Source organism: Mesocricetus auratus, unplaced genomic scaffold (assembly GCF_017639785.1).
Source record: "Mesocricetus auratus isolate SY011 unplaced genomic scaffold, BCM_Maur_2.0 Super-Scaffold_15014, whole genome shotgun sequence".
Classification (NCBI taxonomy): Eukaryota; Metazoa; Chordata; class Mammalia; order Rodentia; family Cricetidae; genus Mesocricetus; species Mesocricetus auratus.
In genome coordinates, this window is record NW_024429186.1 from 3,984,012 (window position 1) to 4,008,849 (window position 24,838).

A 24,838-nucleotide genomic window follows, 5' to 3' on the forward strand; every position below is an offset into this window, starting at 1 on the left:
AATCACAGCCATCAGCAGCAGCATCTGTAATTCCAGCTGTAGTTTCTGTCCCCGGTGGGAGGGGTTTGCTCAGCTGGAATAGTTGACTGTGACCTGGGATCTCAGTCCTTGACGTTCCTGGCACAGTGTTGATCTCATGTAGCTCTGCTGTTGGAGAACTGGTCCCAAGGTGTGACACACACTGTGCCCTGTGCAGCCTCCAGCTCAGGGGAAGGAGAGAGGTAGAAGCTGGGGATAATCACACTTTATGTCTTTCACCACATTTAGGATTTCATCTCTCATTTTTCTCTGTGTAATTTTTCTAAAAGGAAAGGTGTTTAGTCAAATTTGGAATACCTAGCCTAATACATGAATTTCTGTCTTAGGAAAAGAATATAGAAAAAAGTACATTAAATCCAGTCTGTCATCGTTCTCACTCAGGATCCCTAAGGTAGACAAGATGAGATATCCTCATCCCTAAACAACTCCACTGTCCCTCACAAGTAAGTTCTGACAATGTTTCATATGATATCCTGATGCTTGGGCCCCTCCATCTGTTACCAACTCTCTGGAACTCACCAGGATCAACTCAGCACAGACCTTTCTCATGTTGAAAGCATGAGTGTCTTTCAGTAAGGTGTGATGTCCCATGATTATGTACCACACCTGTCCTGGTGTTCAGATTTACTCCCAGAACATTTCATTTCTGCTTAAGAACCAGAACAAACATCAGCTTTGAAGAATTTCATTTTACTATGGAGATTCATGAGATTAATGGTGGTTTCTCATAAGGATTCTCTTTCATTATTCAACCAGTTTTCTTTCTTGTATACTAGTGAAGGACTCCTGCTATGTGTATAGATAGAGATGATTGGATCAATGTCATATTAGTTAGTGAAACAAGAAAGGACATGAAGAGGGACAGAGACTTATTGCAAAGCCTGAAAAGGAACCATTGGGGCATACTGGGTATAAATATGATCATACTGTGTTTTATACATGGATTAAATTAAAAATATAAAATATGAACGGCAAAATATCATATTTACATAGTTTTACAATTTTCACACTCATGTATTCTTTTCTTTGTGTTATTCCCTCATAATTTCTTCCCTTCATATTCTTCCCCTCCTCGTTTACTCTACTAGACAACACACTTATAGTTCATCATGCATTTTTATTCATAGTTGTATGTAACATGCTTTATCTAAAAACTACTGATGAGAGTCTCATTTGATACCTGATTCCTGAGATTGCCTTAACTAATGCATTTATCTCTAGTTGTATTCTAACTGATGTAAGCTTAGTATTCCTTGTAGATGTATAACTTCTGTTGAGTTGTTTATATAAATATTCTTCTTGATGAGATCCTCTGTTGAAAGATAAATAGTTTATTTCTATAATTTTGTTATTGTGATATTGGTTCAGTAATCAAGGTGTTTACTTGAATTCTGAAGCATATTTGCTTTTGTTCATTTAGGAGAGTTTTTCAGTATACAGGCAATTATTCATTGCATATATTTTAAAGAGGCTGTAAATTTAATACTCAGTAGGTTTTAAATTTCTCATCACAGACACCATCATCACAGCCACCCTCTGAAAATCAATCTGATAACCTTGTCCCAAGTGGAACCACTGTCTCAGTCCTGACATCCTTTGAGACCTTAGGTCGTGATGTTTCTTCCTCAGCATCATCTGAGGTCCCTGGGAAGAAGGATGCTATACCTATTCACAGAGAGGATTAGGATGGGATCTCAGCATCCTGCTGCCTGACACAGGTGTCTGCCATCTTCTGCTTCAGCTGGACTAGGTCCTTATCTAAGAAGAACCCTGATCGTGAATATGTAAATCAGGTGAGTGTATGGTGGTAAATACAGGCATGTCTACAACAATAACAGCATATGATCAGAGTCCTCTCCACAGTCACTGAGCACACAGGTCCTCGCCATGGGATGGAGCTGGATCATCCTCTTCTTGGTGACAGCAGCTACAGGTAAGGGACTCCAAGTTCCAGACTTGAGGAGGGTCCATTCCCTCAGGGGACAGTGACATCCACTTTGCCTTCTCTCCACATGTGTCCACTCCCAGGTCCAGCTGCTGCAATCTGAGTCTGAGCTGGTGAAACCCGGAACATCTGTGAAGCTGTCCTGCAAGACTTCAGGCTACACCTTCACTAGCTATACTATCCACTGGGTGAAGCAGAAGCCTGGACAGGGCCTTGAGTGGATTGGACGGATTTATCCTAATGATGGTGATACTAAGTACAATCAGAAGTTCCAGGGCAAGGCCACACTGACTGCAGACACATCCTCCAGCACAGCTTACATGGAGCTCAGCAGCCTGACATCTGACGACTCAGCACTCTATTACTGTGCAAGAGACACAGTGTTGCAACCACATCCTGAGTGTGTCAGAGACCCTGCAGGGGGAGGAAACAGCCCTGGGACTGAGATTATAGAGAGGATCAGCCTGGAGATTTGGCCATAAATCATCACACTGAATGTCCCTTTGTCACTTCCCAGACTTAGAGGTTTTTGTCAACTTTTCAAAATGACTGAAGGGAATAAATCAGTTTGATTTCTGTTGCCCTTAGATCTCACCATACCTTGATCAGCTGTTTAACAGTGGCCTCATCCATGGATATTATTCAGTTTTTAAAAGAGGAAATATAGGACTAACTTCAGCAATACATCATGATATTCATAGCTCTTACATTGGAGGTTCTGGAAATATTTTTGGAGTAGCTATGAATGGGCTATAAATTTGATTATATCCCATACGAGACAAATCAATAGAAAGTGGGAAAATTAACACTTGTTTTATATCAAATTTTGTTTGCCTAAAGCAAGCAAAGGAAGTTTGTGCGAAGTGGTCCCCTTTGATTTTGAGGTAGCTGCTACATGGATATAATGTTAAGAGCCCCCTCACCCTTTGTAGAACTTCCATGACTGCATGTGAGTCAGGGAAAGAGCTTAGGATATTTTGTAAGGGTAGATTAACAACCATGGCTAACAAGGAAAAGTACATAAGAAATATTAGGGAGGAAGAGAGGTGAGGGAGACAGGGGGAGAGAAAGTCATAGAGCAATTATTTGCTTTAAATTAAGTCACTTTCCTGCAAGCGCCACAAAAACAATAATGTCATAGTCCATAAGAACACTTAGCTGTAACAAAATTTCTAATAGCTGAATCAATTAGTCAATTAAGAAATACCTTTCCAACTCTCCTTTCTAACTCAGGGTGACTATTACAGGGTGCCTTTTGAGATATATGCCACAGCCACCAAGAAATTCCTATATCACCAGGCAGAGTAGAGAGACAGGACTGCATAAAACCACAGCAATACACACGAGGTATCAGATTCCCCTCCGTTTTGTGGTAACCAGAGACTAGGGAAATTAATGTCACAAATGCCAATGATATTCACTAACACAACCCAAACACCAATATATAGCATATATGTAAAAGCATTTTGTGATGACTTTAGAATTTCACGAGGAAAAGACTCTGTAATATTAGCATTTATTTAATATATTATATATATCTATCTATATATGTGTATTCTATAATGAGATCAAATTTGTGAACGTGTGCCTATTAAACTTTCCCACAATGCTGTGTCCAAGCCCAGTTTCAACACTGTAATTTTTTTATCATTTTTTGTTTTAATTTTAAATAGCTTGTTTTACATGTCAATCCCAGTTCCCTCTCCCTCCCCTCCTCCCGCACTCCCCTTCCCCCCCACCCTCCCACCCTATTGCCAAATCCTTCCACATAGGGGATATCTAGAGTCTGTCATTTTACTCTGGGTAGGGTCCAGGCACTCCCCTAAGAGTCCAGGCTGAGAGAGCATCCCTCTTTGTGCTATAGGCACACAAAAACTGTTTGTATACCAGGGATAGACACTGATCCACAGCTCAGGGTCCCATAGGTTGCCCAGGCCTTCTTGCTGACACTCACATTTGGGGGTCCAGATCAGTCCCATGCTGGCCTCCCCACTGTCGGTCTGGGTTCCAAGAGCTCTCGCCTGTTCAGATCAGCTGTCTCTGCTGGTTTTGCCAGCCCATTCTTTGCCAATTTGCTCATCACTCCTCTCTCTCTGTCACTGGGTTTCTTGGGTTCAGTTCAGTGATTAATTGTGTGTTTGCCTCTGCTTCCATCAGTCACAGGATGAAAGCTCCCGGATGGTTATAGACATCAAGTTCATTATCAGGAATGGGCATTCGAGGTGGTCTCTGCACTATTGCTTAGATTGCCAATTGGTGTTATCCCTGTGATTTAATGTATACTTCACTATTCATTCATTCATTTTTACATTAGATCACCTTGAATTATCAAAATGTAATTTTTTAGTTTTTAAGATTCTATGAACTTACTGTGCAAAATCTGGTAAGATAAGCAGTGGAGAGTACATGTAAAAATGAAAAAATATAAATTAATATTTTCAATGGTTTTACAAATGAATGATGAATACTATTTTAGTGAAATCAGTGTCCTCACGACTTGCTTGTCCTTCAGGCATTGGCACTATTAACTGCTGCCTCTAAGGTCCACACACACCTGAGAACAAGATATAGCATAAAGATATGCAAATATGTCCTCCCTCTGCTCATGAAAACCGGCTCTGTCATGACTCTGCAGGTCAGGCAGACGACTCTTGCCCTGTCTTTCCATTCAGTGACAAGCACTGAAGCCATGACAATCAACATGGGGTTGAGGCTGCATTGGGTTTTTTTGTTGCTCTTTTAAAAGGTAGATGACAAGGGATACTTAGTGAGGGAGTGGACAAGAATTGGAGAGATAGTAGACACGTGTGACAATTTCTTGATCAATATCCTTTCTTTTTGGAAGTGTCCAGTATGAGGTACAGCTGGTGGAGACTGGAGGAGGCTTAGCGCAGCCTGGAAAGTCCTTGAAACTCTCCTGTGCAGCCTCTGGATTCACTTTTAGTGATGCTGCCATGACCTGGGTCCGCCAGGATCCAGAAAAGGGACTGGAGTGGGTTGCTCGCATAAGATATAAACCCAATAATTATGTAACCTATTACTCAGATTCGGTGAAAGGCAGATTCACCATATCCAGAAATGATTTCCAAAGCATGGTCCACCTGCAAATGAACAACCTGAGAACTGAGGACACGGCCACTTATTCCTGTCGTAATGACACAGTGAGGATTCTTTGGTGTGATCCCAAACACCTCCCTGACATGTTTACGAATCCCGCAGGGGGCGCTCAGCACACATAAGGCTCAGGTTCTGACAGAACTGATTTTTTTCCTGTTTTATCTGATTGCGCTCTCCATCTGCATGTTTTGTGGGAGATCCTTTTGGCAATTATAGACCCTAGGAATTTATCATGCCACTGAAAACGATGAGTTCTGCTTTGACAACCATTCTTAAAGCAAATATGTCACCGAGTCCTACTTGAACAAATGCAGAAAGAGTCTATGAGGGGAGAGTGATTCTTTCTGGTCTTCAGGATCAGCTGCTGTGGAAGCTCAGGAATCTTAGGTGGATTTTCCCTCATTTTGTGGTTGGGGCAGACCCTCGACTGGAGCAGTGTTAGTAATCAGAGGGAGTCAAGTGGAAGGGGATCCAGACTCAGTCTCAGGAAGCACCTTGAGTTCTCCAAACCACTCTCCTTTCTGGTGGGCTCTGCATATAAGGTTAAGAAGTGATTAAATTGTTATTTTTAATTAAAATATTTTCATTACAGCACTCATCATGGTGTCTTCTGCTTCTGTGTCGATTTAGATAATCCTAGTTTTGACCTCAGTGCATTAACTCAGAGCTCAGTTGCTCATGTGGAGCTAAGGGTTGGCTGTTGTGAGTTTTGGGCAGTGTCCGTCCTGTGTGATTCTGCTGTGGATTCTCAGATTCTGATCTCGTTGCCCTTGGTTAAGAATCCATTGTCACTATTCTCAGAAGTTTCCTGAACAATCGGCTTCCAAGTCTCAGAGAGTGGGCAAGTGGTGATAATCTGAGTGTATGTTTCTAACAACATTGGAAAAATATTTTGGAAAAGTCATTTTGATCATATGGAAATTCAGATAGCCACTTGCAAATGAAAAATTAGTTTTCTCTGAGGAAGTGTCACTGGTGAAACAGACCACTGTCTGGTATATATCCATGGCAAGCAGTAAGTTTCCTACACAAAATGGACTCAGTGTCATCTTGGGTGGTTCTTTGCCTTGTAATGTTAAATGAGGACTTTGTTGTTTGTTTATTTGTTTTGCCATACAGACTCTTTGTATATTATGGTTTCATCTTTTGAGTTTTTATGGGATTCATGAGTGTGTGAAAAAAACCGATTATAACAAGAGAGTTAATATAATGAAATTCTGAAAGAAATAATTTCTAAATATAACTCCTGTAGGACAGCTAATGTACTCTGCTATTTACATTCACATAATTTATTTGAAGTTCTGGTTCAATTTACTGGCAGAATTGAAAGCGAGTTTGAAATTTTACAATTAAAACTTTACCTCATATTCACAGCCTTCCTTTTCCCGATACCCTGTGTGCAGCTCAGGCCTTTCACAGAGCACACACCTGCACTGACAACCATAACCTCTCTCATTCATAGGCCCCATGTGGTTCACCTGCTACAGTAGAACACTTGGATTTGCCAAATTGAAGAACCATAAACAGGTCGGACCTCTTAGATTCATATATGTGAGATGTGTCTTTACTCAACTACAGTTACTCAAGTTTCTCTAAGAGACAATCCACCAACCAACAAATATGAGTTTGTGTGTATAATATCAATGACATCATACTAGGAATGATTTCTGGTGAGTGTGGTTTCTCTTGACCAATTATGTGACAGAACATTTACAATAGTATGCCTAATTCAAAATGCTTCTTTTAATATTCTATGTAAGTACAATGATGACAGCAGACATCATAGATATACCAGGAGAATCTGGGTTCAGTTAATTCTCACCTGTAATTATGTGGCTCCCAAACTGAAAATATGCTCTTAATCTCCAGGTGAAATTGGAGACTCCCTACATGGCTGATTCCAGCAGTCTACTCAGATAGAATTGCAGAGGTGTGTATAGAAGTAATACTGTTGAGTCATTTCATGAGTCTGGTGACAGGGTGTCAGTATCAGTGTCTGTTTGTCATTCATAAGTCAAACATGGGCATATTTAAAAGAAGCCATCTATACATTGACATGTCCAAATATAAATGTATTATGTGCATTATTTTATGAGAATATATGTTGATGCTTTTTACCAAGGTACATGGTAACTTACAATATCAGAAATGACTCTGCAACTGTCACAATGTTTAGATCCTTTGTTATTGCCAGGAAAACTGCAGAACTTGTCACTGTTTGTGCCTGACAGGGACCAATTGTCCTTGTCCTTAGGTACCACTACAGATGTCAAAACTTGGCCTGGTGAAGAATTCAGAGATCTGGTCATCACCTGCACTGTCCCTGCTTACTCCATCACACTCTGATACATACTGGTGTTGAGTTTGTCCCAGAAAAGAGGCTGTGGTCCTGGGAGAATGAAGTTATCATGGAGTCACAGAAAACAGGTAATTCTTCTTCAGTTTCATCCTCACCTTTAGAAACCCATCTGAGCAAGAGTTGTCCTCAAGACTGACATATGTGTTAGAAATGACAGCCACATATTCTGTGATGTCCATACTGAGGGACACCATGGTCTGGCAAACAGCACTCGAGCTGTAGGCTCAGGAAGAGCATTGGAGCTCATCTCCATAGGAGTCCCACAGCAGACTGGAACTCAAGATCAGCCCAGGAGCAGGTGCAGAGAGTGTCTAAGCATTTGTTTTCTTTGGGACCTTGAACTTCCCCCAAATCTAATGTTTTCCCTTAAAAAACCCAAAACCTCTATATGTTGACCTATTAAAATGGAACAAAGTTTTAGAAGTGGCTGTTTTCTTTATAAGTACACATATTCATTATTACCCATGCAGTTTGCCACTTATATGAGGAGAAATAACCCTGCCATTGTCACCAGTGTTAAAATCACTGAGCAATGATGAGGTTACCTGATTTCATTCTGATGAGAGACAGCACATTACTGGGATTCTATCTTTAATCTTTGGCATTCAGACAGGAGCCCATAGGCAATCAAGGCTCAAGGACTAAAACTACAAAAGTTCATATCTGACATGGCTCTGTCTATATTGGTGTGTACCTCAGTCCCAGAAACAATCTGGACTTTTCCTCTGAAAATAAATTTCTCTTTTTCTTAACTTTAATTAATTGAAACAAACAACTAAATATTGTTCTTTTCCAATAGAATTCTGAGACCTCCTTTTAACCCAAACTCTCTCATCAAGATCAGGTCTCAGCAGAAAGTGTAAAGCTGTCATTGAGAAATCCTTCAGTGTGTTAATGGACACATTCAATGACCAGTTCTCCCTAAGTCTGAAATCTGCTACCACTGAAGTTATCCCTGCATTACATAGCAGCAAACACAATGAGCAGGTTCCTGGTGTTCTCAGAAACAACCTCATTTTGAGGATGCTCAGGATCAGCAGAGGGCACTGCAGAACTCACCAGAAAAGAAAATGTAGCCGGAGACACTAAGATCTGGAGAGTGACAGAGTCCTCTGAGATCCAAAGTTTTCCTGCCGTGACCACAAATAACTGCAAAGACAATGCAAAATACTTGCAGTAGCTATTGCGAGAAGACTTCAGTCTTAGTATAGTAAAAGTTCTTTGTTTAGTAATATTGTACATATATGTTTAATCATCAGATGTGACCCTTATAGAAATGACAAACATCCACACACATATAGGAAGGAAACGATTTTCAAATAGACATCATCATCACATCCTCCAGCAGCAGCGTCTAAATGTATCTGTTACTTCTTTCCACTGGAGGAGGGGTTTTCTCATTTGGAATATTGTACAGTGACCTGAGATCTCAGTCCTTGAAGTTCCAGCCATAATGCTGTGTCCTTGTAGCTGTGCTATGGGAGACCTGATCACAAGGTGTGCTACACTGCCCTGTGAAGCCATACCTCAGTAGGGAGAGAGAGGAAGAAAATTGGGATAATCACACAATCTGTCCTTTGCTGAATTTAGGATTTCATGTATCATTTTTCTGTGCATATTTTTCTAAAAAATGAGATATTTAGTCAAATTGGTAATACCCAGCCTAATATGTGGTTTTAGTGTCTTGGGAAAAGAGTTTAGAAGAAAGTACCTTAAATCTAGACTGATCTCATTCTCACTCAGGACAACTAAGAGAGAGAAAATGAGACATCCTCATCACTACACCACTGCAGTGTCCTTCACAGGTGAATTCTCACAATGTGATATAGGAGATCGTGATGCACAGGCCCCCTCCATCTATTCCCCATGCTCTGTAAATCAGGGAATATCAGCTTACTCATGGTCCTTTCTCGTGTTTAAAGGATGAGTGTCCTTCAATGCGTTGTGATGTCCTGATTTTACGTACTGCATCTGTCAGCAGGCGATGGCCACACCTCAGCCATTCAGGTTCCTAAGGAACAGGTACAAAGACAGAACAGCAAGTGAGGTCACCACATCCATCTGGAATTTCTTCCTTTCACTGACTCACATATCACCCTGCTAAATTGGTGAAGACCATCAGAGAAAAGATTTGGTCATCAAAGCACTCAAAGCAGAAGGGACTTCAGATCATCAGCTCACTGCATTTAGCTGCTTTAAATGAAGTCACTTTCCTGCAAGTGCCACAGAAACAATCCTAGTCCACAAGAACTCTTAGCCATAAGAAAGTTTCACTAATAGTTGAATTGATTAGTTAATCAACCAATTACTCTGCAACTCTCCTTTCTAACACAGGTTGACTATTAGAGGTTGTCTCTTGAGGCATATCCCACAGCTACCAAGAAATTCCTATATCGCCAGGCAGACTAGAGAGACAGGACTACATAAACCCATGGCAATACAGACCAGGTAACAGATTCCCCTCCATTTTGTGGTAACCAGAGACTAGGAAAATTAATTTCACAAATGCCAAAAATGTTAACTAACCCAACCCAAACACAAATATGTGACATATTTGTAAAAGCATTTTGTGATGACTTTAGTATTTCACAAGGAAAAGACTCTGTAATATTAATGTTTATTTAACATATATATTATACATATCTATCTATCTGTATATGAGTATTCTATAATGAGGATATAATTTGGGACCTTGTGCATGTTAAACTTTCCCACCATGCTGTCTCCAAGACCAGTTTCAACACTCTAATTTAATGTATGCTTCACTAATCATTCATCTTTACATTAGTTCGCATTGAATTATCAAAATGTAAATTTTAGTTTTTAAACTTCCATGAACATACTGTGCCATATCTGGTAAGAAAAGCAGTGGAGAGTTCATGTAAAAAATGGAAAAACATACATTAAGGGTATTGAATCTTTTTATAATCTAATAGTGAATTCTATTTTCGTGAAATCAGTGTCCTCACGACTTCCTTGTCCTTCAGGCATTTGCACTATTAACTGCTGCCTCTATGGTCCACACACACCTGAGAACACGATATAGCAGGATGATATGAAAATATGTCATTCCTCTGTTCATGAAAACCAGCCCCACCATGACTCTGCATGTCAGGCAGACGACTCTTTCCCTGTCTTTCCATTCAGTGACAAACGCTGAAGCATGACAACATGGGGTTGAGGCTGCATGTTCCCTGTGTGCCCAGAAACAACCTCAATGTGAGGAGGCTCAGGACCAGCAGGGGGCGCGGCAGACCCAACATTTACCAGGAAGGAAAATGTAGTAGGTGACAGAAACATGTGGAGAGAGAGGGAGTCCTCAGAGATCCTAATATTTCCTGGCCTGACCTCCAGCTGAGACCATGTAATATACGTCATGTAGCTACTGCGGTCAGACTCCAAACTCAGTAGTGTAAATGCTCTTTGTTAAGTAATATTTCCCATATGTATTGAAGTCATTATTGAGAACCTTATTGGAAGGACAAACGTCCATTGGACATACAGGTAAGAAGGTCACATTTTCACACATGAGGAGTTAGACTTCCAGACATCACCATCACAGCCATCAGCAGCAGCATCTGTAATTCTATCTGTTGCTTCTCTCTCCTGGGGGAGGGGTTTGCTCATCTGGAATAGTTGACTGTGACCAGGGATCTCAGTCCTTGACGTTCCGGGCCCAGTGTTGAGCTCATGTAGCTCTGCTGTTGGAGAACTGGTCCCAAGGTGTGACACACTTAATGCCCTGTGCAGCCCCCAGCTCAGGGGAAGGAGAGAGGTAGAAGCTGGGGATAATCCTACTATATGTTTTACACCACCTTCAGGCTTTCATCTCTCATTTTTCTCTGTGTAATTTTTGTAAAAGGAAAGGTGTTTAGTCAAATTGGGAATACCTTGCCTAATATATGAATTTGTGTCTTGGGAAAAGAATATAGAAGAATGTACATTAAATCCAGACTGCCATCGTTCTCATTCAGGATCCCAAAGGTAGACAAGATGAGACGTCCTCATCCCTAAACCACTCCAATGTCCAACACACGTGAGTTCTGACAATGTTTCATATGATATCCTGATGCTTGGGCCCCTCCATCTGTTACCAACTCTCTGGAACTCACCAGGATCAACTCAGCACAGACCTTTCTCGTGTTGAAAGTGGGAGAGTCCTTCAGTAAGGTGTGATGTCCCATGTTTATGTACCACACCTGTCCTGGTGTTCAGATTTACTTCCAGAATATTTCATTACTGCTTAAGAACCAGAACCAATGTCATATTTGAAGAATTTCATTTTACTATGGAGATTCGTGAGATCAATGGTGGTTTCTCATAAGGATTCTCTTTCTTTCTAAAACCAGTTTTCTTTCTCCTATACTAGGGAAGGATTCCCACTATATGTGTATAGATAGAGATGATTGTATCAATGTCATATTAGTTAGTCAAACAAGAGAAGACACGAAGAGGGACAGAGATTTATTAGAAAGCCTGAAAAGTAAACATTGGAGCATACTGGGTATAGATATGATCATACTATGTTTTATACATGGATTAAATTAAAAATATAAAATATGAACTGCAACATATCATATTTACATAGTTTTAGAATTTTTATACTCATGTATTCTGTTCTTTGTGTTATTCCCCCCAAAATCTCTTCCCTTCATTTTCTCTCCACTCCTATTTTACTCTAGTAGACAACACACTTATATTTCATCATGTATCTTTATTCATAGTTGTATGTAAGCATGCGATACCAAAAAATTACTGATGAGAGTCTCATTTGATACCTGATTTCTGAGATTGCCTTAAATAATGCATTTATCTATCTCTAGTTGCATTCTAACTGATGTAAGTTTGCTATCCCTTGTAGATGTATAACTTCTGTTGAGTTGTTTATATAAATATTCTTTTTGATGAGATCCTCTGTTGAAAGATACATAGTTTATTTCCATAATTTTGTTATTGTGATATTGCTTCAGTATTCAAGGTATTTACTTGATTTATGAAGTATATTTGCTTTTGTTCATTTAGGAGATTTTTTCAGTATACAGACAAATATTCATTGCATATATTTTAAAGAGTGTGTAAATGTAATATTCAGTAGGTTTTAAATTTCTCCTCACCGTCACCATTCTCACAGCCACCCTCTGTAAATCAATCTGATAACCTTGTCCCAGGTGGAACCATTGTCTCAGCCCTGAAATACTTTGAGACCTTAGGTCGTGATGTTTCTTCCGCAGCATCATCTGAGGTCCCTGGGAAGAAGGATGCTATACATATTGTCAGAGAGGATTAGGATGGGATCTCAGCATCCTGCTGCCTGACACAGGTGTCTGCCATCTTCTGCTTCAGCTGGACTAGGTTCTTATCTAAGAAGCTGCCTGCTCATGAATATGTAAATCAGGTGAGTGTGTGGTGGTAAATACAGGAATGTCTACAACAAAAGCAGCATATGATCAGTGTCTTCTCCACAGTCACTGAGCATACAGGTCCTCGCCATGGGATGGAGTTGGATCTTCCTCTTCCTGGTGACAGCAGCTACAGGTAAGGGACTCCAAGACTTGAGGAGGGGCCATGCCCTCAGGTTACAGTGACATCCACTTTGCCTTCTATCCACAGGTGTCCACTCCCAGGTCCAGTTGCTGCAATCTGAGTCTGAGCTGGTGAAGCCTGGAGCACCAGTGAAGCTGTCCTGCAGGGCTTCAGGATACACCTTCACTGACTATAATATGCACTGGGTCAAGCAGAAGCCTGGACAGGGCCTTGAGTGGATTGGACGAATTTATCCTTATAATGGTGATACTAAGTACAATCAGAAGTTCCAGGGCAAGACCACACTGACTGCAGACAAATCCTCCAGCACAGCCTACATGGATTTCAGCAGCCTGACATCTGAGGATTCTGCAGTCTATTACTGTGCAAGAGACACAGTGTTGCAACCACATCCTGAGTGTGTCAGAAACCCTGCAGGGGAGGAAACAGCCATGGGACTGAGAATATAGAGAGGATCAGCCTGGAGATTTGCCCATAAATCATTACACTGACTGTCCCTTTGTCACTTCCCAGTCTTAGAGGGTATTGTCAAAGTTTCAAAAGGACTGAAGGAAATAAATTAGGTTGATTTCTGCTGCCCTCAAACCTCACCATAACTTGATCAGCTGTTTAACACTGACCTTACTCATGAATATTATTCCTTTTTAAAAAAGCAAATATAGGATAAACTGCAGCAATACATCATGATGTTCATAGCTCTTACATTGAAGGCTCTAGAAATTTTTCTGGAGTAGCTATGAATGGGATATAAATTAATTATTCCCATAAGAGACAAATCAATAGAATGTGAGCTAATTAATGCCTGTTTCATATTCCAATCTTGTTTGTATAAAGCAAGCAAAGAAAGTTTGTGGGAAGGGATCCACATTGATTTGGGTATAGATGTTACATGGAATTAGTGATAAGCGAGTCCTCAATCTTTGTAGAATTTCCTTGACTGCATGTAATTCAGGGAAAAACCTTAGGATATTTTGTAAATGTGGACTAACATCCATTGTTACCAAGGTAGACTAGATAAGAAGCAGCAGGGAGGGAGAGATGTAAGGGAGAGAGGGGAAAGAAAGACATAGACAGAGAAACAGAGAGACAGAGAGACACACACAGAGCACAAAGATGAGTGCATATGCATGGGGAATATCTGGCAAGAGTTTGGTGGGTGATATGATAAAATAAATTGTATGACAAAAACAGTAAATTTTATAAATTTCTTCATAGTTTTATTAAAATGAAAAATCCTGTGCGCACATATTAAAGAACAGAAGGGAACTTGAGCCAAAACACAAGCCTCCACTAACACCCTATGTCATTCATACTCACTGGAATGGAGCACATACTACACTGCTCAGACATTTTTCTTTTGGTCATGTCCATCCCCAGTGAAATCATCTCTCTTTGACTAAAACAATCTCACAATTGGCAAGGGGACCAGACACAGAATTCCCACAACAAATAGAAGACAGAGAATAAAGCGAATAAAAAGCTGGTGGACTATGAAGCTGAAAACTTTCCATTTTGTTTGGTTTTGATGAGAGACAAAAGTTCAATAAAGAAACCTGAGTTTTGTATCACTGGATACAAATCACAGTCCTGGATCATCAGGTTTCTTGGCTGAGAACAAGTTCCTTTTTATAGAACAGCTGGGCACTAGGACCCTGAAATCATGCTGGAGAACTATCAACTGAAAATTCCCTAATGCTTTGCTCTTATCACTCCTCTGTTAGGTGAAATCGATGTGTGAATATTCCTTCTCATTCACTTCTTCCTGCAGTTATTGAATGAACATAATATTTTATATATATTCAGTTTCTAAGAAGTGTGATGAAGCCAATCCAAACTTACTTTTACGTGCAGTTATATTTTCCCCATCTGTTGCAAGTGAATTTCCAGATCGTAATACGTGAAGCTGTGCATGAGTATTGTCCAGCAAGTCTTGTGAGAAGAAACCCACTGAGATGGCACCATCTATCTGTGAAAAGGGCATAGAAATGAACAAAGGCCATACAGCAGAGTCTGATATCCACATTCAAGACTTGCATGAATCCTATTGATCAGCCCTATCCCAGATCATAAGCAACTCCCATAACAAATCATCCTGATGAATATGGAGCACAGGCCAGCAGGGGTGAACACATCTCGGCCATTCAGGTTCCTAAGGAACAGGTGCAAAGACAGAACAGAAAGGGAGGTCACCACATCCATCTGGAATTTCTTCATTTCGCTTACTCATATATAGCCCTGAAAATTAGTGAAACCAGTCAGAGAAAAGATTTGGTCATCAAAGCACTCAAATCAGAAGAGACTTCAGATCATCAGCTCACTGCATTTAGCTGCTTTAAATGAAGTCACTTTCCTGCAGGTGCCGCAGAAACAATCATAGTCCACAAGAACTCTTAGCCATAACAATGTTTCACTAATAGTTGAATTAATTAGTCAATTAAGCAATTACTCTGAAACTTTCCTTTCTAATACAGGGTGACTATTAAAGGCTGCCTCTTGAGACATATCCCACAGCCACCAAGAAATTCCTATATCACCAGTTAGACTAGAGAGACAGGAGTACATAAAACCACGGCAATATAGACCAGGTCAAAGATTCCCCCCCCCATTTTGTGGTAAGCAGAGACTGGGAAAATTAATGTCAAAATGCCAAAAATTTTACCTAACCCAACCCAAACACAAATATTTGCCATTTTGTAAAAGCATTTTGTGATGATTTTAGTATTTCACAAGGAAAAGACTCTGTAATATTAATGTTTGTTTAACACATATATATTATATCTATCTATCTATCTATATGTGCATATTCTATAATGAGCATAAACTTTGGGACGTTGTGCATGTTAAACATTCCAACCATGCTGTCTCCAAGCCCAGTTTTAGCACAGTAATTTAATGTATACATCACTATTCATTCATCTTTACATTAGTTCGCATTGAATTATCAAAATATAATTTTTAGTTTTTAAACTTCCGTGAACTTACTGTGCAAAATCTGGTAAGAAAAGCAGTGGAGAGTTCATGTTAAAAATAAAAAAACATAAATTAAGGATGTTGAATCTTTTTACAAATGAATAATAAATACTATTTTAGTGAAATCAGGGCCCTCACAACTTCCTTGTCCTTCAGGCATTTGCACTATTAACTGCTTCCTCTAAGGTCCACACACACACACCTGAGAACAAGATATATCAGCAAGATATACAAATATGTCCTCCCTCTGCTCATGAAAACCAGGCCTGCCATGACTCCGCAGGTCAGGCAGACGACTCTTGCCCTGTCTTTCCATTCATGACCAGCACAGAAACATGACAACTGACATGGGGTTGGGGCTGCATTGGGTTTTCTTTGTTGTTCTTTTAAAAGGTAGATGACAAGGGATACTGAGTGAGTGAGTGAGTGAACAAGAATGGGAGAGACAGTAGACACGCGTGACAGTTTCTTGATAAATATCCTCTGTGTTTGCAGGTATCCAGTGTGAAGTACAGCTGGTTGAGTCTGGAGAAGGCTTAAGGCAGCCTGGATAGTCCTTGAAACTCTCCTCTGCATCCTCTGGATTCACCATCAGTGATGCTTCCATGACCTGTGCCTGCCAGGCTCCAGAAAAATGGCTGGAGTGGATTGCAAGAATAAATATTAAACCCAATAATTATGCAACCTAATACGTGGATTTGGTGAAAGGCAGATTCACCATCTCCAGAGATGATTCCCAAAGCATGGTCTACCTGCAAATGAACAACCTGAGAACTGATGACACAGTGAGGATTCTTCAGTGTGAGCCCAGACAAAAACCTCCCAGCCAGGATTATGAAGCCAGCAGGGGCGCTCAGAACCCATAAAGCCCAGGTTCTGAATTTTTTCCTGTTTTATCCGAGTGTGGTCTCCATCTGCTTGTTTTCTGGGGGATCCTTTTGGCAATCATAGACCCTAGGAATTTATCATGCCACTGAAAACGATGAATTCTGCTTTGACAAACGTTCTTAAAACAAATATGTCAGTGAGTCCTACTTGAACAAAATGCAGAGTCTATGGGGGAAGAGTGATTCTTTGTGGTCTTCAGGATCAGCTGCTGGAGAAGCTCAGGAACCTTAGGTGGATTTTGCCTCATTCTGAGGTTGGGGCAGAATCTCGACTGGAGCAGTGTTAGTAATCAGAGGGAACCAAGTGGAAGGGATCCAGACTCAGTCTCAGTAAGTACCTTGAGTTGTCCAAACCACTCTCCTTTCTGGAGGGCTCTGCATACAAAGTTAAGAAGTGGACAAATTGTTATTTTAATTGAAATATTTTCATTACAACATTCATCATGGTGTCTTCTGCTTCTGTGTTGATTTAGATAATTCTAGTTCTGACCTCTATGCATTAACTCAGAGCTCAGTTGCTCATGTGGAGCTAAGGGTTGGCTGTTTTGAGTTTTGGGCAGTGTCCATTCTATTCTCAGAAGTTTCCTGAACAATCGGCTTCCAAGACTCAGAGAGTGGGCAAGTGGTGATAATCTGAGTGTATGTTTCTAACAACATTGGAAATATATTTTGGAAAAGACATTTTGATCATATGGAAATTCTGATAGCCACTTGCAAATGAAAAATTAGTTTTCTTTGAGGGAGTGTCACTGGTGAAACAGACCACTGTCTCGTATAGTTCCATGGCATGCAGTAAGTTCCCTACACAAAATAGACTCCATGCCATCTTGGGTGGTTCTTTGCCTTGTAATGTTAAATGAGGAATTTCTTGTTTGTTTATTTGTTCTGTCATACAGATTCTTTGTTTGTATATTATGGTTTCCACTTTTGGGTTTTCATGCGATTCATGAGTGTATGAAAAAACTATTATAACAAGAGATGTTAATATAATGAAATTCTGAAAGAAATAATTTCTAAATATAACTCCTGTAGGACAGCTAATTTACTCTGCAATTTACATTCACATAATTTATTTGAAGATCTCATTCATTTTAGTGGCAGAATTGAAAGAGTGTTTAAAATTTTACAATTAATCCTTTTCCCCATATTCACAGCCTTCCCATTCCCGATACCCTGTGTGCAGCTCAAGTTTTTCACAGAGAACACACTTACACTGACAACCATCACGTCTCTAATTCATAGGCTCCATGTGGTTCACCTGCTGCTGTAGAACACTTGGATTTGCTAAATTGAAGAACCATAAACAAGTCGGACATGGTGCAAGGGAATCCCTTTAGATTAATATATGTGAGATGTGTCTTTACTCAACTACAGTTACTCAAGTTTCTTGAAGAGACAATCCCCCTAACTACAAATATAAATTTGTGTGTATAATATCAATGATATCATACTAGGAATGATTTTTGATGAAAAAAGAAAATAAAGAAAATTCAGAGCTAAAATGTTCTAAGGATGAACTGGACTCAACAGATATAGTCCACCTAACAGATAGGGAATAAAACATTTTCACATATTGAGCCTTCTCAAAATCCATCACATTATAGGACAAAAATCACCATAAATTCAAAAAATTACAGGTAGTTCATTTTCTCCTCGGCTGGGTAGTGATAACTTCTGTCTGTTGGGAGCTAAGTCCTCCTCCTGGCTGTGCACCCTCAGGAAAGTGCCTACCCTGAGAGAAAAGAGGCCATAGTGTGCAGCTGTCACTGAGAATTCCCTTAGTGTGTCAGTGAACTCATTCAAAGACCAGTTCTCCCTGAAGTCCAGTTGTGCTATGCTACCACTGAAGACACAGCCCTGCATTCCACTGCAGCAGACACAGTATCAGGTTCCCTGCATGCTCAGAAACATCCTCAATCTGAGGATGCTGTGGACCAGCAGGGGGAGCTGTAGGCTCAATTTTCACCAGGAAACAAACTGTACTAACTGTAAGAAACATCTGGAGACTGAGGGAGTCCTCTGAGACCCTAAGGTTTCCTGTCCTGACCTCAAATAATTGCAGAGACCACGCAATACACGTGATACAGCTACTGTGACTAGACTCTGAGTGTGAATTCAGCAAAAATTCTTTGTCAAGTAATATTGCACATACAAGTTCTAGTGATTACATGGGAACCTTTTTGGAAGGACAAACATGCATTGGATATACATGTAAGAAGGTCACACATTTTCTTTACACACAAGGTGTTAGACATCCAGTCATCTTTATCACAAATTCAGCATCAGTATCTGAAATTCTATCTGTAGCTTCTGTCTGCTGGGGGAGGGATTTTCTCAGCTGGAATATTTGAATGTGTTCTAGGATCTCAGTCCTTGATGTTTCAGCCCCAGTGTTGAGCTCATGTAGCTCTGCTGTGGGAGACCTGGTCCCAAGGTGTGATACACTGCCCTGTGCAGCCCCCAGCTCAGGGGAAGGAGAGAGGAAGAAGCTGGGGATAATCCCACAGTCTGTCTTGCACTGCATTTAGGATTTCATGTCTCATTTTTCTGTGCATAGTTTTTTCTAAAAGGAATGGTTTTTAGTCAAATTGGTAATGCCAAGCCTCATATATGATCTTTGAGACTTGGGAAAAATATCTTAAGAGCGTACATTAAATCCAGATCATCCCTGTTCACACTCAGGATCAGAAAGTAGAGACAATGAGACCTCCTCATTCCTACATCACACTGCTGTCCCTCACACATGAGTTCTGACAATGTTTCACATGATATCCTGATGTAAAGGCCGCCTCCATCTGTTCACAGCTGTCTGGAACTCAGCTGGGATCAGCTTCACCATGGTCCTTTCTTGTGTTTAAAGGATGAGAGTCCTCCAGTCTGGTGTGATGTCCCAGGTGTATGTACCGCACCTGTCCTGGTGTTCATATTTACTCCCAGAACATTTCATTACTGGTTAAGAACCAGATTCAAAGTCAACTATGTAGAATTTCATCTTACTATGGAGACTCATGAGATTACTGGTGATTTCTCATAAGGGATTCACTGTCTTTCTAGAACCAGTTTTCTTTCTGGTATCCTAGTGGAGGACTCCACCTATGTGTATATAGATAGAAATGATTGGACCAATGTGTTATTAGTTAATGGAACAAGAGAGGACATGAAGAGGGACAGAGACTTATTGGAAAGTCCCAAGAGCAAACAGTGGGGCACACTGGATATAGATTTTATCATGCTATGTTTTATACATGGATTAAATTTTAAAAAATATGAAATATGAAATGCAAAATATCAATTTTACATTGTTTTAGAATTTTCATACACATGTACTTTGTACTCTATGTTATTTCTCCTGTAATCTCTTCCCTTCATTTTCTCTCCCCTCCTACTTTACCTTTATTCTACTAGACAACTCACTTAAACTTAATTGTGAATTTTTATTCAAAGCTGTATGTAAGCATGCGATATGTAAAAACTACTGATGAGAGTCTCATTTAATGTCTGATTTCTAAGATCACCTTAATTAATGCATTTATGTCTAGTTTCATCCTAAATGCTGTAAGTTTCATATTCTTTGTAGATGTGTAACTTCTGTTGAGTTGTTTATATAAACATTTCTTCTTGATGAGAACCTCTGTTGATAGATACATAGTTTATTTCCACAATTTTGTTATTGTGATATTGCTTCAGTAATAAAGCTGTTTCGTTGATTTCTGAAGTATATTTACTTTTGTTCATTTGGGAATGTTTTTCAGTATACAATCCAGTGGACAGGCAAATATTCATTGCATATATCTGAAAGGAGGCTGTAAATTTAATACTCAGTAGGTTTTAAATTTTCCATCATCATCATCCCAATCACAGCCATCGTAAATCAATCTGATAACCTTGTTCCAGGTGGAACCACTGTCTCAGGCCTGAAATCCTTTGAGACCTTAGTTCGTGATGTTACTTCCTCAGCATCATCTGAGGTTCCTGGGAAGAAGGATGCTATACATATTCTCAGAGAGGATTAGGACAGGATCTCAGCATCCTGCTGCCAGACACAAGTGTCAGGTTTCTTCTACTTCAGTCGGAATAGGTCCTTATCTAAGAAACTCCCTGCTCATGAATATGTAAATCATATGAGTCTATGGTGGTAAATACAGGGATGTCCACACCAAAAACAGCATATGATCAGTGTCATCTCCACAGTCACTGAACACACAGGTTCTCGCCATGGGATGGAGCTGGATCATCCTCTTCCTGGTGACAGCAGCTACAGGTAAGTGGCTTCAAGTTCCAAACCTGGAGAAGAAACTAGTTATGAGGTGACAATGACCCCTACTCTTTATTTTTCTCTACAGGTGTCCAATCACAGGTTCAGCTTCAGCAGTCTGGGCCTGAGCTTGGGAAACCTGGTTTCTCAGTGAAGCTGTCATGCAAGGCTTCAGGCTCCACCTTCACTGGCTACTATATGCACTGGGTGAAGCAGAGGCCTGGACAGGGCCTGGAGTGGATTGGATGGATTGGTACTTCAAGTGGTAATACTAAATACGCACAGAATTTCCAGGGCAAGGCCACGCTGAGTAGAGACATATCCTCCAGCACAGCATACATGGAGCTCATCAGCCTGACATCTGAGGACTCTGCCATCTATTTCTGTGCAAGAGACACAGTGGTGCAACTACATCCTGAGTGTGTCAGAAACCATGGAGGAGCAGGAAGCTCCGCAAGAATGTAGATGACAGAAAGATCAGTCTTGGGACTTGCTCAGAAATAATCATTCTCCTGTTCCCTTCTCTCCCTCCTTCTCAACGTCTTATATTTCTTAATACAACTTTGTAAAAGACATCTGAGTGAAAAATGGTTTTGTCTTAGGATGCCTCTAGAGGACCCCATATCATGAGAAAGTGTTGAGTTGTGACTGCCTGAATTGACACAGTTCTTTAATAAAACAACAAAAAGGGAAACTGTGATGAAGAATTATGGTAAAAATACATCTTTATCTTGAGTGCTGGGACGTTTTGCAGCAAGAACTGACAATAAAGTACAATACATATTTGACATGTGCAATCAAAATCACCAATATCTGACAAATAAATGTTCGTTTCACAGTCTTAAGTCTTTTTTTGTTATAAATTGTTATTTTTTATATTTTATTTTTAGGGTGCACATTAACGCTACAAGGACTTATGTCCACTTATGTTCATAACAGCATTATTTGTGTTACCCGAATCTGTAAGTAACATAGATGCCCCAAATCTGAATAATGGAAATTGCACATGTGGTTCATTTACAATGCTGTATTATTAAGCAAAACAAACAAACGAACAATGGAATCTTGAAATTCACAGGCCAATAGGTCAAACTAGATGAAACCATCCTGAGGTACCTAATTACAAATAACAAGCATTGTATGACCAGTTGCAGAGAGGGAGTAGTGATGAGCAAAGGAGTCAAGACCAGGCTGGCAAAGCCCATAAAAACAGCTGACCTGAACAGGGAGAAGTACATGGACCCCAGACTGATAGCTGGGAAATCAGCAGAGGACTTCCCCAGACCCCCTGAATGTGGATGTCAGTTAGGCTTGGGCAATCTATTGGGCCTGTGGTAGTGGATTAGTCTTTACTCCAAGCACATGAATGGAATTTGGGAGTCTGATGGGGAAGTCTTGTGTATATGTCAATAAAACACTGTTGGCCAATAGGGAAGCAAGATAGGTGGGACTAGGGGTCAAGGAGTATTCTGGGAAGGTGAAACACATGGAGTTACAATGTAGCTGCCATAGGGATCAAAAGTCAGGACCTTTGCTCAGGTAAGAGAAATACTTAGATTAACAATTATGGGGTAAAAACTTAAGTCAGAGCTAGCCAGTATGAAACAAGAAAGTCCACGAGCTTCATAATTAATACAGCGTCTTGTGTGTTATTTGGCGACTACAATGTGGCAGAGCCCAGGAGACTGGTGGGGAAAAAAACCAAAGCGCCTGGCAAGGAAAAGGCTTCACTCATCAGGAGCCCATTCCAGATGGAGGGATACTCTTTCAACCTAGACACACAGGGGATGACCTAGGCCCTGCTCCAAATGATATGACAGACTTTGAAGATCCCCATGGAAGGCACCTTCCTACTTGGTGAGCAGAAATGGGATGAGTTAGGGAGTTGGTGGGGTCAGGGGATGAGGAAACAGAGAGGCAACTGGGATTGACATATTTCTAATTTAAATTTTAAAATAAGTAAAAATTCAAAGTCTATTGTGAATTATAAGGCCTGAAAGATGAGAGAAAGGCTGTAAAACACTATGCCCTGGTCATGAATAACTATGGCCATTATTAATTTGCTGGGAGCTACAGTTGCTTACACTGGACATGTACCTAAACATTCTAACGGTAATGAGGGCTGCATAATGGAGGCGCTCTTGGGGGCCTACTACTTCCCTTATAGACTGATGATTCCTGACAATTATGTTGAGCAGAATATTGATTTTTTAATTATTTAATTTTTTGAACAGGATATTACATTAATATGTATACTCACTAGTGTACATACCAGGCTTCACTAGTTTTAATTCCATAGCTGTTTAGACATTCTTTGTTAAAATTATTGGCTCATAAAAAAGTGAAATTTAAATGAACATGTGAAAAGACATTGAGGGAGAAAGGAGGAGGTTGATAAGAACAAGAGGAAGGTAAGATAGGTGTGAGTCTTTGACGTGTATGTAATTTTCAGAAATAAATTTATTCGAGGGAAACTAACAAAAAACGGACAAATAAATATTTTTCTTTTCTAATAATATTGAGACATCTTTTTAACCCAAATTCTTTCATCAGGATCAGCTCTCATTAGGAAGTGTGCAGCTGTGAGTAAGAATACCCTCAGTGTGTCAGTGACACATTCAAGACCAGTTCTCTTTCCCTGAAGCTGAACTCTGCTACCACTGAAAACACAGCCTTGCACAGCACTGCAGCAAACACAGTGAGCAGGTTCACTCTGTGCTAAGAGACAACCTCAATCTGAGGATGCTCAAGACCAGCAGGGAGTGTTGTAGACCAAACTTTTACCAGGAAAGAAAATGCAGTAGGTGAGAGAAACATGTGGAGAGTGAGGGAGTCCTCAGTTCCTAGAATTTCCTGGCTTGACCTCCAGCAGAGACCATGTAATATACATGATGTAGCTACTGCAGTCAGACTACATACTTAGTAGAGAAAAAGTTCTTGGGTAAGTAATATTGCCCAAATATTGTAATCATTAATAGGTAACTTTATTGGAAGAACAAACGTCCATTGGACATACAGATAAGAAGGTCACACATTTTCACACATGAGGAGTCAGACTTCCAGTCATCATTATCATCAGCATCTGTAATTTGAGCTGTAGCTTCTGTCCCCTGGGGGAGGGGTTTGCTCAGCTGGAATAGTTGACTGTTACCTGGGATCTCAGTCCTTGAAGTTCCAGGCCCAGTGTTGAGCTCATGTAGCTCTGCTGTTGGAGAACTGGTCCCAAGGTGTGACACACACAATGCCCTGTGCAGTCAACAGCTCAGGGGAAGGAGAGAGGGAGAAGCTGGGGATAATCATACTATATGTCTTTCACCACATTTAGGATTTCATTTCTCATTTTTCTCTGTGTAATTTTTCTAAAAGGAAAGGTGTTTAGTCAAATTGGGAATACCTAGCCTAATACATGAATTTGTGTCTTGGGAAAAGAATATAGAAGAAAGTACATTATATCCAGACTGCCATCGTTCTCACTCAGGATCCCTAAGGTAGACAAGATGAGACGTCATCATCTCTAAACCACTCCACTGTCCCGCATATGTGAGTTCTGACAGTGAGTTCCCAACTTTCTGGAACTCATCTGTATCAACTTCAGCGCAGACCTTTCTCGTGTTGAAAGCATGAGAGTCCTTCAGTAAGGTGTGATGTCCCATGTTTATGTACCACACCTCTCCTGCTGTTCAGATTTACTCCCAGAACATTTCTTTACTGCTTAAGAACCA

General features: G+C 40.3%; 4 gene segments (V, D, J or C); all 4 read left to right on the plus strand.

The window, feature by feature from the left end:
* The first annotated feature begins 1,897 nt into the window (after positions 1–1,897).
* Positions 1,898–2,466, plus strand: LOC101823455. The segment is given in 2 exon segments: positions 1,898–1,972; positions 2,054–2,466. Coding segments are annotated over 2 exon segments (459 nt in total).
* A 517-nt stretch (positions 2,467–2,983) lies between these two features.
* On the plus strand, positions 2,984–5,223 carry LOC106020975. The segment is given in 2 exon segments: positions 2,984–3,030; positions 4,830–5,223. Coding segments are annotated over 2 exon segments (441 nt in total).
* A 7,637-nt stretch (positions 5,224–12,860) lies between these two features.
* Positions 12,861–13,468, plus strand: LOC101833575. The segment is given in 2 exon segments: positions 12,861–12,995; positions 13,071–13,468. Coding segments are annotated over 2 exon segments (429 nt in total).
* Positions 13,469–21,043: 7,575 nt separating this feature from the next.
* On the plus strand, positions 21,044–21,919 carry LOC101833830. The segment is given in 2 exon segments: positions 21,044–21,122; positions 21,205–21,919. Coding segments are annotated over 2 exon segments (423 nt in total).
* The last annotated feature ends 2,919 nt before the right edge of the window (positions 21,920–24,838 follow it).